This window comes from Phyllobates terribilis, unplaced genomic scaffold (genome assembly GCF_046119375.1).
Source record: "Phyllobates terribilis strain yellow unplaced genomic scaffold, ASM4611937v1 Scaffold_5__5_contigs__length_657084704, whole genome shotgun sequence".
In the NCBI taxonomy this organism is placed as follows: domain Eukaryota; kingdom Metazoa; phylum Chordata; class Amphibia; order Anura; family Dendrobatidae; genus Phyllobates; species Phyllobates terribilis.
Window position 1 is genome coordinate 601,527,965 of NW_027362765.1, and position 14,461 is coordinate 601,542,425.

The 14,461-nt window shown below is 44.3% G+C and overlaps 1 protein-coding gene across 4 annotated transcripts in view; it reads left to right on the plus strand.

The window, feature by feature from the left end:
* DLG5 (discs large MAGUK scaffold protein 5) overlaps positions 1-14,461 on the plus strand; it is a 291,149-nt gene that overhangs the window by 151,828 nt on the left and 124,860 nt on the right. For all 4 annotated transcript variants that reach the window (XM_073686034.1, XM_073686036.1, XM_073686037.1 and 1 more), the window contains 2 exons: positions 4,087-4,219; positions 8,234-8,361. In XM_073686034.1, coding sequence (XP_073542135.1) covers positions 4,087-4,219; positions 8,234-8,361 — 261 coding nt within the window. The remainder of the gene's footprint in view (positions 1-4,086; positions 4,220-8,233; positions 8,362-14,461) is intronic.

A 14,461-nucleotide genomic window follows, 5' to 3' on the forward strand; every position in this document is an offset into this window, starting at 1 on the left:
TTTCATTTTGGCCCTCTGTGTGTGTGAGTTTGACATTGCTGATTTAGCCCCTTTATTAGATCCGCTATCTTCCTGGTATTTTGACCTCGGACTGTTAACCGACTATGCCTGTGTCTCTGCCCTCTGTTTATGACCTATCCTCCTGGCTTTTGACCTCTGACTCCTAGATTATTCCGACTCACGGCTTGTCCGTGAGAAGTGACTCAGCGTCACAGGTTCATGCTGTTTGATAGATTTGTCTAATTTTAAGACCAGAGCAAATTTCATGCACATAAGAGGCACAATCCCACCAGTCTCGGTATCACCTTCAGGATTCAGCAGCTTCCAGCGCCAAACAGAAGTATTCAACTCCGGGCACAGTTCATATTAAACAGGCTGCAACTTCCACATGGTTCTCTGCACGTCCAACACACAGACTGCTCAGCGTTCCTAGCTTACCCATGCAGTCTCCATTCAGAGAGAAGCAAATCCCGGCACTCACGTGTTGGTGGTTAATTTGTTTATTCCACAACTCAAGAGACGTTTCAGCCTGTCCAAAGCTTTTTTCAATTTTTTTTTTTTGTTTCTTTTTACAATTGAAAAAAGCCTTTGACAGGCTGAAACATCTTTTGAGTTGAGGAATGAACCACCAACACGTGAGTGCCGGGATTTGCTTTTCCTAGAAACATTACCCCAGCTGTACAGAGTGCCTACTATATTCTCTTGATATCGATTGAGAGAGAGAAAACGGGAGGGGGGGTGGTGGTGTGTGTGTGTGGGGGGGGGGGAGTGTGCTCAGTTACGCCGAGGGCTTCATATACAAGATGAGATATATGAGAATACAGGGGGGTGAACTCACGCTGAGCGCTGTATGTATAACGTACTGAGAATTCAGGAGGTTGTACTCATTCTGAGCGCTGTATGTATAACGTACTGAGAATACAGGGGATGTACTCATTTATGCTGAGCGCTGTATATCTAACGTACTGAGAATACAGGGGGTGTACGAGCGCTGTATGTATAATGTACTGAGAATACAGGGGGGTGTACTCACTTATGCTGAGCACTGTATGTATAATGTACTGAGAATACAGGGGGGTGTACTCACTTATGCTGAGCGCTGTATATATAACGTACTGAGAATACAGGGGGTGTACGAGCGCTGTATGTATAACGTACTGAGAATACAGGGGGGTGTACTCACGCTGAGCGCTGTATGTATAACGTACTGAGAATACAGGGGGTGTACTCATGCTGAGCGCTGTACACTTTGTGCAGAATTATTAGGCAAGTTGTATTTTAGAGGATTATTTTTATTATTGATCAACAACTATGTTCTCAATCAACCCAAAAGACTCATAAATATCCAAGCTTAATATTTTTGGAAGTTGGAGTGTTTTTTTTTTTAGATTTGGCTATCTTAGGAGGATATCTGTTTGTGCAGGTAACTATTACTGTGCAGAATTATTAGGCAACGTAATAAAAAACAAATATAATCCCATCTCACTTGTTTATTTTCACCAGGTAAACCAATATCAGTGCACAAAATTTAGAAATAAACATTTCTGACATGCAAAAACAAAAAACAAAAAAATTAGTGATGAATATAGCCACCTTTCTTTATGATGACACTCAACAGCCTTCCATCCATAGATTCTGTCAGTTGCTTGATCTGTTTTTGGTCAACATTGCGTGCCGCAGCCACCACAGCCTCCCAGACACTGTTCCGAGAGGTGTACTGTTTTCCCTCCCTGTAGATCTCACAATTTACGATGGACCACAGGTTCTCTATGGGGTTCAGATCAGGTGAACAAGGGGGCTGTGTCATTATTTTTTCTTTTTTTAGACCTTTACTGGCTAGCCACGCTGTGGAGTAGTTGGATACATGTGATGGAGCATTGTCCTGCATGAAAATCATGTTTTTCTTTAACGATACCGACTTCTTCCTGTACCACTGCTTGAAGAAGTTGTCTTCCAGAAATTGTTTGTAGGTCTGGGAGTTGAGCTTCACTCCATCTTCAACCCGAAAAGGTCCCACAAGTTCATCTTTGATGATACCAGCCCATACCAGTACCCCACCTCCACCTTGCTGGCGTCTGAGTCGGAGTGGAGCTCTCTGCCCTTTACTGATGCAGCCTCTGGCCCATCAAGAGTCACTCTCATTTCATCAGTCCATTAAACCTTTGAAAAATCAGTCTTAAGATATTTCTTGGCCCATTCTTGACGTTTTATCTTATGTTTCTTGTTCAAAGGTGGTCGTTTTTCAGCCTTCCTTACCTTGGCCATGTCCCTGAGTATCGCACACCTTGTGCTTTTTGATACTCCAGTAATGTTGCAGCTCTGAAATATGGCAAAACTGGTGGCGAATGGCATCTTGGCAGCTTCACGCTTGATTTTCCTCAATTCATGGGCAGTTATTTTGTGCCTTTTTTGGCCAACACGCTTCTTGCAACCCTGTTGGCTATTTGCCATGAAACGCTTGATTGTTCGGTGATCACGCTTCAAAAGTTTGGAAATTTCAAGACTGCTGCATCCCTCTGCAAGACATCTCACAATTTTGGACTTTTCAGAGCCCGTCAAATCTCTCTTCTGACCCATTTTGCCAAAGGAAAGGAAGTTGCCTAATAATTAAGCACACCTTATATAGGGTGTTAATGTCATTAGACAACACCCCTCCTCATTACAGAGATGCACATCACCAGATTTACTTAATTGGTAGTTGGCTCTCAAACCTATGCAGCTTGGAGTAGGACAAAATGTATAAAAAGTATCAAAATGATCAAAATACGCATTTGCCTAATAATTCTGCACACAGTGTATGTATAACGTACTGAGAATACAGGGGGTGTACTCACTTATGTTGAGGCCTGTATATATAACGTACTGAGAATACAGGGGGGTTTACTCACTTATGCTGAGCGCTGTATGTATAACGTACTAAGAATACAGGGGAGGTGTACTCACGCTGAGCTCTGTATGTGTAACGTACATAGGGGTGTTCTCACTTACGCTGAGTGCTGTACACTGAACGAATATAGGGGGGTGTACTTATGCTGAGCACTGTATGTATAACGTACTGAGATTACAGGGGGGTGTACTCACTTGCACTGAGTGCTGTATATATAACGTACTGAGAATACAGGGGGGCGTATTCAGAGTGAGCGCTGTTTACATAACGTACTGATAATACAGGGGGTGTGCTCACTTACGCTGAGCACTATATATATAACGTACTGAGAATACAGGGGGTATACATACTTATGCTGAGCGCTGTATATATAACGTACTGAGAATACAGGGGGGTGTACTCACTTATGGTGACTGCTGTATATATAATGAACTGATAATACAGGGGGTGTACTCACGCATGAATTTGTCTCTCTCTCTCTTTCTTTCTCTCTTTCATGTCCTGGACATATTGTCGTCATGGCGCCACACTGAGCATGCTCAGTCTATAGAGGCTTCGGACAGAAGGACACATCCCTGATTATATTATACTGTAGATTCAGGGAATTTTAGACTACATTAGTCAAAACTTGTACATCCACAATAAGCTTTTGAACACAAAATGTATTTTACTGCATAATGGCAGATTTTGAAATTGTCTTGCAGTATAGGCATCATTCTTGTTTTGCTGATTTTCTGTGGTGAAAATCTACAAAAAAATGTACAGGGTATGTTAATAGGGTTTTTTTTTAATACAGGTTAAAAGAGTTTTTCTGGGAATAAGTTTACGGTAATTGGCTTGCAGTAGTTGCAAATAACAAACTACCAGTCAGTGCCCCAGTATTTGTAGACAGCTTGCAGCAGTGACGTCACAACTACAGCACAATTTACCACTTTTGCCAATCACTCGACTCCGCAGTGATGCTCATGTAGATGACACAAGCCGCTGAGTCCAGTTGTCACATGTGTTGTAGTCATGATGTCGCCACTGCAGCTTGTCAATAAAGACTGGCTCAGCAGCAGGGATAGTGAGTAAATCCTGAGTTTGTAATTTTCAACTAGAGGAACTGTTTGACATAAAGAAAAGTATTCCTTTAATTAACCTTGCATTTTATCTAATTACTATTGTTGTGAATATTGTGCTTCATTCATTCGCTTTAGAGAAAAGATGGATAACCAGATTGAGAAAGAAGCCCGTTTCCGGCAGTTAATGGCTCATAGTTCTCACGACTCTGCTATTGACACGGACTCGCTGGAGTGGGAGACAGAAGTGGTGGAATTTGAGCGTGATAGGGTGAGTTTAGTGTAAACTCATGAGCAAGTCTCATTCCTCCATGAGTTAAAAATACAATTTCATTTTTCTTGCTTGTTTCAATTCTGTTTTTATTCAAATGAATTACACAAGGATCACTATGAAGTCTAGGATTCCAAAGAGTATTTTTACCTAAATAATCTTTATTGAATATCTTAAATAAAATTAAGACATTTATACAAAAATAAAATTAAAACATTTATACAAAAATATAGAGTGCAACTATGAAACGCGGGGATTTAAAGTGCACCTGTTCGCAGGATTGTGCTCAGTAAACTACATACACTGTCAGGTGGGCGATATTACACTGTTAAAAATGATACCTTGGTTGATGAAATCCGTCCTGTGTTTCGTGTGCAATCTTTACTTTCAGTTTGGAGACAATGATATGCTCGTGCTCCGGGGCGGCCTGTGGGGGGCACTCTCTCTGGTGCTCTGCTTACATATTCATCTGTATGCTCTCATGACAGCTCACTGATCCTTCACTGACCTACATCCTATTTTACATAATACATCTAGTAGTGCAGGGCTAGATAAAATAGGAGGCAGGTCAGTGAAGGCACAGAGAGCTGTCATAAGAGCATACAGATGAATATGTAAGCAGAGGACCAGAGAGAGCCCCCCACATTCCGCCCTGAAGCACGAGCATATCATTATCTCCAAACTGAAAGTAAAGATTACACAAGAACCACAGGACGGATTTCATCAACCAAGGTATCATTTTAATCAGTGTAATGTCACCCACCTGACAGTGTATGTAGTTTACTGAGCACAATCCTGCTGACAGGTCTGTTTTAAGCATACAGAATAGGCTGATTTAAATATTGACCAGGTTTCATACGTAAGTAATCAATTGAGATAAATAAATCTGCTCTTATCTATGTTCAACTGGAGGTACATGTATACATAGGCAGAAATACACTGTTCAAAAAGTACTATCAATAAATTTACCTGGGTTGTAAATCTATGTATTTGTACTGACTGAGTTTCACCACTAGATGGGAGTAAAGTGCTGTATGCCAAGCATATGCATGATGTGTATAGAACTTAGATCCAAACATCCAAGTGTTTAACAAATAACTACTTACTCATAAAGTACCTGTGCCAATCTGTTGTTTACCTCACTGCCCCAACGCGCGTTTCGCCCATTATCTTCATCAGGGGGCGTTCTATGTTTTGACTCCATATGGGAATAAAAGTGCAATTTTTATTTAAATGAGTCTTAGTTTTTTTTACATTTCATCATTATTTTGGACAATTACCTGTGGCATTTAATTAGAAGGAATGTGCCGTGATTTAAGTAAAATGTATTATTGTTAAATTCTGCAGAAAATTAAATGTGTTTCTTGGACGCCTCATTGGGGGACTTGGGAAGCCATGGGTGTATGCTGATGCCACGAGAAGGCTGACTGTTTTTGTTATTTATTTTTAAACATGTTGGAGGCAGCAATATCACAGATACACAAATAATCCTTATATTTTCTGATTCGGAAATGCATGTGCTTTATAACAGCACTGTGAGTTAATTAACCAAGAAATATCAGAGACTATTTACAGTCTCCAGAAAGTCCATCCCTCTCTACCACCGACCAGGAAAGGACAAGACATAACATACACAGTCTTATCTGTCCATATATTGTTATGGTTACCATATAATAGCGATAACTGTTTTCACCTCCCAACTCCTGAACAAAGTCAATCGTTGTGGCCCCCAGTAGTGGTGCTCACAAAAAAACTCTCAGGTAGAAGGATCAGTTATTTAGCTTACAGAGTACCATTAATGGGAATCTGTCACCCTCTGGCACTTATCTAAGCTCAGATATGGGCATACAGGTACAGGTGATAGAATTGTAAATCTATACCTACCTGTATGCCTCATATTGGAGGTCTTGTTGCTGTGAAATGTCTTTTTATTCAATCAAGTTTCAGATGCTTGCAGGCCCGGGACTGGAAGAAATCCCCACCTACTGTGTGAATTATAATGTTTCCCACCTCCCCTGCATGTCACCATTGCCTGGATTTGGCTGCTGAAACTGCACATCATTGGGCACTGTGACGTGCAGGGCGAGGAGGGAAACATAAATGCCACAGGAGGCAGGGATTTCTTCACGGCCCCGGGACTGGAACACATCAGAAACTTGTAGGAATAAAGATATTTCACAGCAACAAGATCTCTAATTTGAGGCTTACAGGTAGGTATAGATTTACATTTCTATCACCTGTATGCCCATATTGAAGGTCAGATAAGTGCCAGGGGGTGACAGATTCCCTTTAAAGCTTAACCTTTAATAAACACTTCTAAAAGAGCCATTCTCAAACACAACAAGTAATTGTAAAACTGCGTACAAATAACAGTATGCGATGCAAAGTAAAAGTGCCCACGACAAAAACGGTGCAAATAGAAAACTGGGAAGATCTCACCCGTATCCTGAGAATAGGCCCATGGAATAGCGCTGGAGGCAGGGGAGAGGTAATGATAAGTCTACAATCCCTTGTCATGGCCCATGTAGACACTCTTGCCCTCACAAGGCGAGTGTCCAAGTGTAGACCCAAATTAGTGACCCCCCAAAGTACCTCCCTACACGTTTGGGTCTCATCAGGGGAAAATGCAATTTCGGGGGTGGGTCTTGGGGGAAGTAATACAAAAGACAGGTAATTAAATAGGCCGTACAGTGGCACTAAGCCTAAATATAGGCATGTTCAAATGTCACCTCGAGTGTGCCTAGTAGACTCAAAAATATGTCTTTTAGATGTTTTTATTAAAGGTTAAGTTTTAGTGGTACTCTGAATGCTAAATAACTAACCAACACCTCCCAACTCCTTCAAAACATGCATGATTGACTTGACTGAATGTGCATATTTTTGGGTAGAGAGAGACGAGCCTCAGGGTGCTTTCACATAGCGTTCTGTGTCCCCGTCGGGGCATACGTCCTAAAATTCTCCGCAAAACTGGGTCTGGACGTATACTCTGACAGGGCCATAATCCTCAATGGTGACGTAGGCTGCTGCGTCTGAGTGTCTTCCTCCTGTGGGCTCACACTCCCAAAAAAAGTGCACGGCAAAGAGCACGTTCTCTCTGCCCGTCACCATTGAGGTCTATGGCCCTGTCACAGCATACGTCCAGACCCCGTTTTGCAGGGAATTTTTGGACATATGCCCCGACGGGGACAAAGAACGCAATGTGAAAGCACCCTAAGACAGGTCACTTTGAAAATGTTTTGATTTTTCTGAAGGTAAAGATCAGACATGTTGAAATTCAGCATGCCAGATACAATTTTTCTCCTGCTTTTTGGTTAGGATGTTGCATGAACCCATGTACATTACAAACATTTTTATTTGGATTGGCTGCCATTTATCTGAGGTGTATAGCTAGCTTTATTATTTTGCCTTATCTAGTCCTCCAGCACAATCTTAGCGCTGTAATTTATTTTAAACCCAAACAATCAGCAGAAAATTGCTTTAGTCTTTAGTAACTGTGTGCAATTTCAAGATTTTTTTTTTTTAAATATGCTTAAAGGGGCTGTCCAGGACTTTAACATTCATGGCCTATTCTTAGGAGAGGTCATCAATGTCAGATTGGTGGGTGTGCAACTTCTGACACCCCTGCCGATTAGCTGTTCCCAGTGTCTGTGATGGACAGAACTGGTCAATTATGGATCTGCACAGCTCAGCTCCTTTGACATAGTGGATGCTGCCGGGTACTGCACATCCACCCTCTATTGAATTGAATCAGTGGTAGAGGTGCAGTACCTGGCCACTGCTACTATACAGTCGAAGGGGCGCCTGTGCCGCTCGTAACTGAGCAGTTCCGGCCGCCGGTGACACCGGGAGCACCTGATCGGTGGGGATGCTGGGTGTCACACCGCTACCGATCAGACATTGATGACCTATCCTAAAGATCAATATTGAAGTTCCAGACAACCCTCTAAAATAAAAATGTAAATCAAATAATATGTAATTTGCTGCTGATTTGTGTAATTAAACTCTTCTTTGCAGGACAACATGGATCTCAAAGCATTAGGATTCGATGTGGCAGATGGAGTTAGTGAGTCTTTTTTCCCAGGGGACAGCGGCATTTTTGTAACTAAAGTGGACAAAGGCAGTATTGCTGATGGGCGGCTAAGGTATTTGATTTGTCTTGGACTTTATTTTGGAACACTAGCAATCATTTTCTTTCTACATTTCTACTAGATTCAGAATTAGTCATTAGTTGTTACATTTTTATTATGGGGAAAAGCCATATCACCTACCTACAGCTTGGGTGATAAGTACCTTATTACCCCTCTGCCAGTCACTAGTACAGGGTTCCTTAGACTCCCATTCCTTCTAAATTCAAGATGGAAGAGAAATAAAATAATATGAGACCTTTATGGTTACAATAAGTGATGTTACAAAGAGAGCTTTCACATGAATTAGGTGTGGTATAACAAAGTACCGTATATTCCGGCGTATAAGACGACCTGGTGTATAAGACGACCCCCCTACTTTCCTGTTAAAATATAGAGTTTAGGATATATTCACCGTATAAGACTACCCCTTTTCCAACGCATACCAAACACCGGTAAAAATTAAAAAAAAACAGATTTGAATTTAACATGGTCCTTTTTTTAATTTAAATTCTTATGACATGCAGGTATATAGCAGGAAAACTGTCACTCATAAACATATTAAAATAGGGGGGACCCCACGTCATTTTTTGGGGGGGTCCCCCATTCTAATAGCTAGTAAAGGCTAGGTATTCAGCTGGGGGCTGATATTAGTAGCCTGGGAAGCTCTGTGGGTATTACCCCCTTCCCAGACTTCAAACATCTGCCCCAGCCGTCTGCTTAACCTCCGCTAGAGACTATAATGATGGTGGATCCCACGCCAATTTTCTTTTTAAAAAATCCTTTATTTTAACACTAAATGACAATTGAGGGGTTAATAAAGATGCAGTCCCTAAATTATTATTAATTTTGTAATTAATTTTTCCCAAAAATGTTGACGTGGGCTTCGCCATATTTTTGTGTCCAGCCAGGTACAGCAGGCAGGAACGGGCTGCCCCCAACCACCAGCTGCCTATTTGTACCTGGCCGGACACAACAATATAGGGAAGCCCTTTTTTTTTAAATTATTTCATGAAATAATTAAAAAAAAAAAGACGTGGGGCTTCGCCCTATTTTTGTGTCCAGCCAGGTACAACTAGGCAGCTGGGGGCTGGAATCTGCAGCGCAGGGAGGCCCAAGCTTTCTGGCCCCCCCCCGCTGCAAATTGCAGTCCGCAGCCACCCCGGAAAATGGCGCGTTCATAGAAGCGCCATCTTCTGGCGCTGTACCCAACTCATCCAGGGCCCTGGTGCGGTGGGTCACTGGGTAATAAAGGGGTTAAGGCCAGCTTGGCATTATCAGCTGGCCCTAAGCCCGAAATTCATGGGGTCACGCCAATATTAGACATGACCGCCATGAATTTCTAGTAAAGTAATTAAAAAAAACACAACACCCAGAATAAAGTCCTTTAATTGAAATAAAGACACAATTTTTTAATGTTCTAAATTAAACCATACTTACCATCACGCCCATTCCAGCTGAAGCCAACGATCTCCTGCAATAAAAGTAAAATAATAAAGCAACCTCATCCTTACCTCTCCATGGTTCCCAGGACCGGTCCAGCTCTGCTACATTCACATGACAGGCTGGACCGCAGCAGAACGCTGCCGTTCAGCTTGCCATGCGGCAGACACTGAGAAGCGCAGGCATGCTTGTGCTCCTCAGTGTCTGACTGTGACGGCATCCAGATGAGCCGAGATCATGTCCAATGAACTCGGCTCACCTCATGCACGTCACTGACAGCGTGGGAAAATTCTCCTGCTCCCCGCATGCGCAGTAGAAGTTTCCCACGCTGTCAGTGACGGACGTCCAGGAGGTGAGCTGAGTTCATTGTCGGCTCATCTGGATGCCGTCACAGCCAGACACTGCAGAGCGCAAGCATGCCTGCGCTTCTCAGTGTCTGCGGGATGACAGGCTGGATGGCAGCGTTCTGCTGCGGTCCAGCCTGTCATGTGAATGTAGCAGAGCTGGATCGGTCCTGGGAACCATGGAGAGGTAAGGATGAGGTTGCTTTATTATTTTACTTTTATTGCAGGAGATCGTTGGCTTCAGCTGGAATGGGCGTGATGGTAAGTATGGTTTAATTTAGAACAATAAAGAATTGTGTGTTTATTTCAATTAAAGGACTTTATTCTGGGTGTTTGTGTTTTTTTTAACTTTTACTATGGGGTTAGTAATGGGGGTGTCTTATAGACGCCTCTCCATTACTAACCTGGGCTTGATGTCAGCTGGCATTATAAGCTGACATCAACCCCAGCCCTATTACCCCCTGCCACCGCACCAGGGCAGCGTGGAAGAGCGAGGCTAAGTGCCAGAATTGGCGCATCCTATGAATGCGCCATTTCTGGGGCGGCTGACGGCTGGTGTTTCTAGCCTGGGAGGGGGCCAATATTCATGGCTCCCTTCCTGGGCTATTAATATCAGCCCCCAGCTGTCTGCCTAGCCTTTGCTAGCTATTAAATTAGGGGGGACCCCACGTCATTTTTTTGGGGGGGTCCCCCATTTTAATAGCTAGTAAAGGCTAGGTATTCAGCTGGGGGCTGATATTAGTAGCCTGGGAAGCTCCGTGGGTATTACCCCCTTCCCAGGCTTCAAACATCTGCCCCAGCTGTCTGCTTAACCTCCGCTAGAGACTAAAATTACGGGGAACCCCACGCCAATTTTTTTAAAAATAAATCCGTTATTTTAACACTAGATGACAAGTACAGTAACCAGCACTGTCACTGTACTTCTTATATATGTGACTGACATGTTTCTATCTATCTAATCTATGTGTGATGCTCTATCTTTCTGTTATAAATTGTCGGGTACAGATGCTGAATTGCCGGCCGGCTTTTTTAAAGAGACGGTGCATGAAAACACTAATATTTGTTTTAATAAATCCTTTACACTAAATGACAAGTACAGTAAGCAATACTGTCACTGTACTTCATATATATGTGACTGACATGTTTCTATCTATCTAATCTATGTGTGATGCTCTATTCTTTCTATTCTAAATTGTCGGGTGCCGGCTTATGCCGCTGCTGAATTGCCGGCTTTTCATATATTGTCACAGAAGCGATGCGAACTTCCCTGCTCCGGACACAGCGCACCGCTTCTGTGACAAGTGAAAGCTGTCGGCACAGAAGTCCTGCGCTGTGTCCGGAGCTGGGAATACGCAGCGATGTGTCAGTTTCAGCACAGAAGCGCTGACTGTCTGGACCTACCGCCGCCGTATTTTAACTCCCTCCACCTTATATTAACTCCGACATGGCAGGGATACGGCCACGGCAGCTTATTAACACCCCCAGAGTATCCCCGCATGTCAATTTCTGAAAGTTCAAAAGCATTACCGGCGTATAAGACGACCCCAGACTAGACAGAAGATTTTTCAGTCTTCAAAAGTCGTCTTATATGCCGGAATATACGGTATTCTACTGAATGAAATCACTGCTGTTCCATACCATCAATAAAGGGAACTAGTTATAAAAACGGCTGATCGCTCTACACGAGCATCTTAGAATAAATAAAAGTATTTTCAGGAACTTTATTTGTGCTCATCAGACACCTTTCAAATCAAGTGATAGAATATGCAATTTTTTTAATGTGCATAACTAGGCCTAAAAAAACTAGGGGAACATAACTTGATAAAGATAGAGACAATATGTTACATTTAATGGGAATGCCCGCTAGTAGATACTAATGAACGTGATTAATGTTCCTACAGTGCAGTTTAGTATTTTGTGTATGTAATAATAATTTTTATAATAATAATTATTCCACAGCACTTTAACTATGTAGCTCTAATATTTAGTTGGGACCCTATTCACAGTCTTCTCTGGGGAAATGATAAGTTATTTACAAAGGAAATGCCAGAAGGGAAACAATAGGTGGTTTGTCTGCGCTTCTGATGGAGATTTGAAAGAATGGTCCAGGATACAAAGTAGACTTGATGAACTTTTATTACAAACGTGTTTCGAAGTCTTCCAACTTCTTCATCAGGATATAGCTAAGTGCAAATCTTTGCTTTGTGTGTGGTTATATCCTGATGAAGAAGTCTGAATACTTTGAAATGCGTTGATAAGAAACCCGCATCAAGTCTACTTTGTATCCTGGACCATTCTTTCAACGTTTTTTTAATTTGTGGGACTGCAGCAGCCGACATGTTTAACCCCTTAACGACCGCCAATGCGTATTGTAACGGGTCTGGGAGGTGGAACCTCTGAGCAACGATACAAAGGGGCAGTCCTTGTAAGGAAGCGGGTGGCTCCCAGGGTAGGCGGGCAGGTAGTCACGGCAAGTGACGGGGACAGTCTCTGGGTAGAAGGGCAGGAGGTCACAACAAGTGACGGAGACAGTCTCTGGGTAGAAGGGCAGGAGGTCACGGCAAGTGACGGGGACAGTCTCTGGGTAGAAGGGCAGGAGGTCACGGCAAGTGACGGGGACAGTCTCTTGACAGGCGGGTGGTCACGGCAAGTGACGGCTAAGCCTCCAGATAGGCTAGCAGGCGGGTAGCAGGTGGACGCTCCCAGGTGAGCGGGCAAGAGTCTCTGAACAGGCAGGTGGTCACAGCAAGTGATGGCTAAGCCTCCAGGTAGACTAGCAGGCAGGTAGCAGGTGGACGCTCCCAGGTGAGCGGGCAAGAGTCTCTGGACAGGCAGGTGGTCACAGCACGTGACGGCGGAGCCTCCAGGTAGGCTAGCAGGCGGGCGCTCCCAGGTGAGCGGGCAATCAGATCCATAGACAGACTGGCAGGGCTGGTAGGCAAACTGTCGGACCGCAGGAATGCAAGTAGAAAGACAAGTAATAGGCAGGTATCAAGAAGGAATCTGGCAGGTAACTGGCAGGTATCTGGTAACGGGACCTGAGGGCTGAAGCAGAGTGATAGGCTATGCAACAACATTGCTCGGGCACCTCCATTTTGGAGGAGGTGCCTTATATATGGTGAGGTCCTTCGGCCATTGGCCGGGGACTCCTTAGGACGGCGCGCGCGGCCCCTTTAAGAGAGGGGGAGCGCGCGCGCCCTAAGCACAGTGGCCGGGAAGCATCGCGCGCTGCCAGCAGAGCGGGAGGAGGACGCCGGGCACGGAGCGGAGAGGTGAGGGGAACAGCGTCCCTGCCTAGCAGGAGGCAGGGACACCGACGCTACAGTACCCCCCCCATTTAGGCCCCCCCTTTTTTAGGCCAGACAGAAATTTATCAAGGATGAGAGGGGCATGGATGTTCTCCCGGGGCTCCCACGTTCTCTCCTCAGGACCAAAACCCTTCCAATCCACTAGAAAAAAGGTCTTTCCTCTTACCCTTTTGGTGGCCAGAATGTTCTCTACCTCAAACTCGTTTTCAGCGGAAACCGGAGCAGGAGGCGTACCTGTAGACTTGGAAAAAGAGTTCAGTACCACGGGTTTGAGGAGAGATACATGGAAGGAGTTAGGGATCCGCAAGTTGGCCGGGAGTTTCAATTTATAGGCCACTAGGTTGATTTGTTTGATAACTTCCAGTGGGCCGATGAACCGAGGCCCTAACTTGTAGGAAGGAATCTTGAGCCGGACATACTTGGACGAGAGCCAGACTTTATCTCCAGGACGGAATTGTGGAGGATCCAGGCATTTTTTGTCAGCGTGTCTTTTCATCCGCTCGGACGACTGAAGGAGTGCGGATCGGGTACTCTCCCAAATGGAGGAGAATTCGCTAACGAGATATTCCGCAGCCGGATTGTCCACCGAGGTGGAGACGGGAAATGGGATCCGAGGATGCTGACCGAAGACTACAAAAAACGGGGATTTGGAGGAAGATTCGCTCTCGTGATTATTGTAAGAGAACTCGGCCCATGGTAGGAGATCCACCCAGTCCGAATGGTGGGCATTAACGAAGTGCCGGAGGTAACTGGTCAGGATCTGATTGATCCGCTCCACTTGACCATTGGACTGTGGGTGGTAAGCGGAGGAGAAGTCCAGGGTGACGTCCAGCAGCTTACATGTGGCTCTCCAGAAGCGTGAGGTGAACTGAACCCCACGATCCGCGATGTGGAGGGGCAGGCCATGGAGACGGAAGATGTGGCGGATAAAGTCTTTAGCCAGCTCGGGTGCAGACGGGAGGCCCGGCAGGGGAATGAAGTGAGCCATCTTGGAAAAGCGGTCAGCGACCACCCAAATGACCG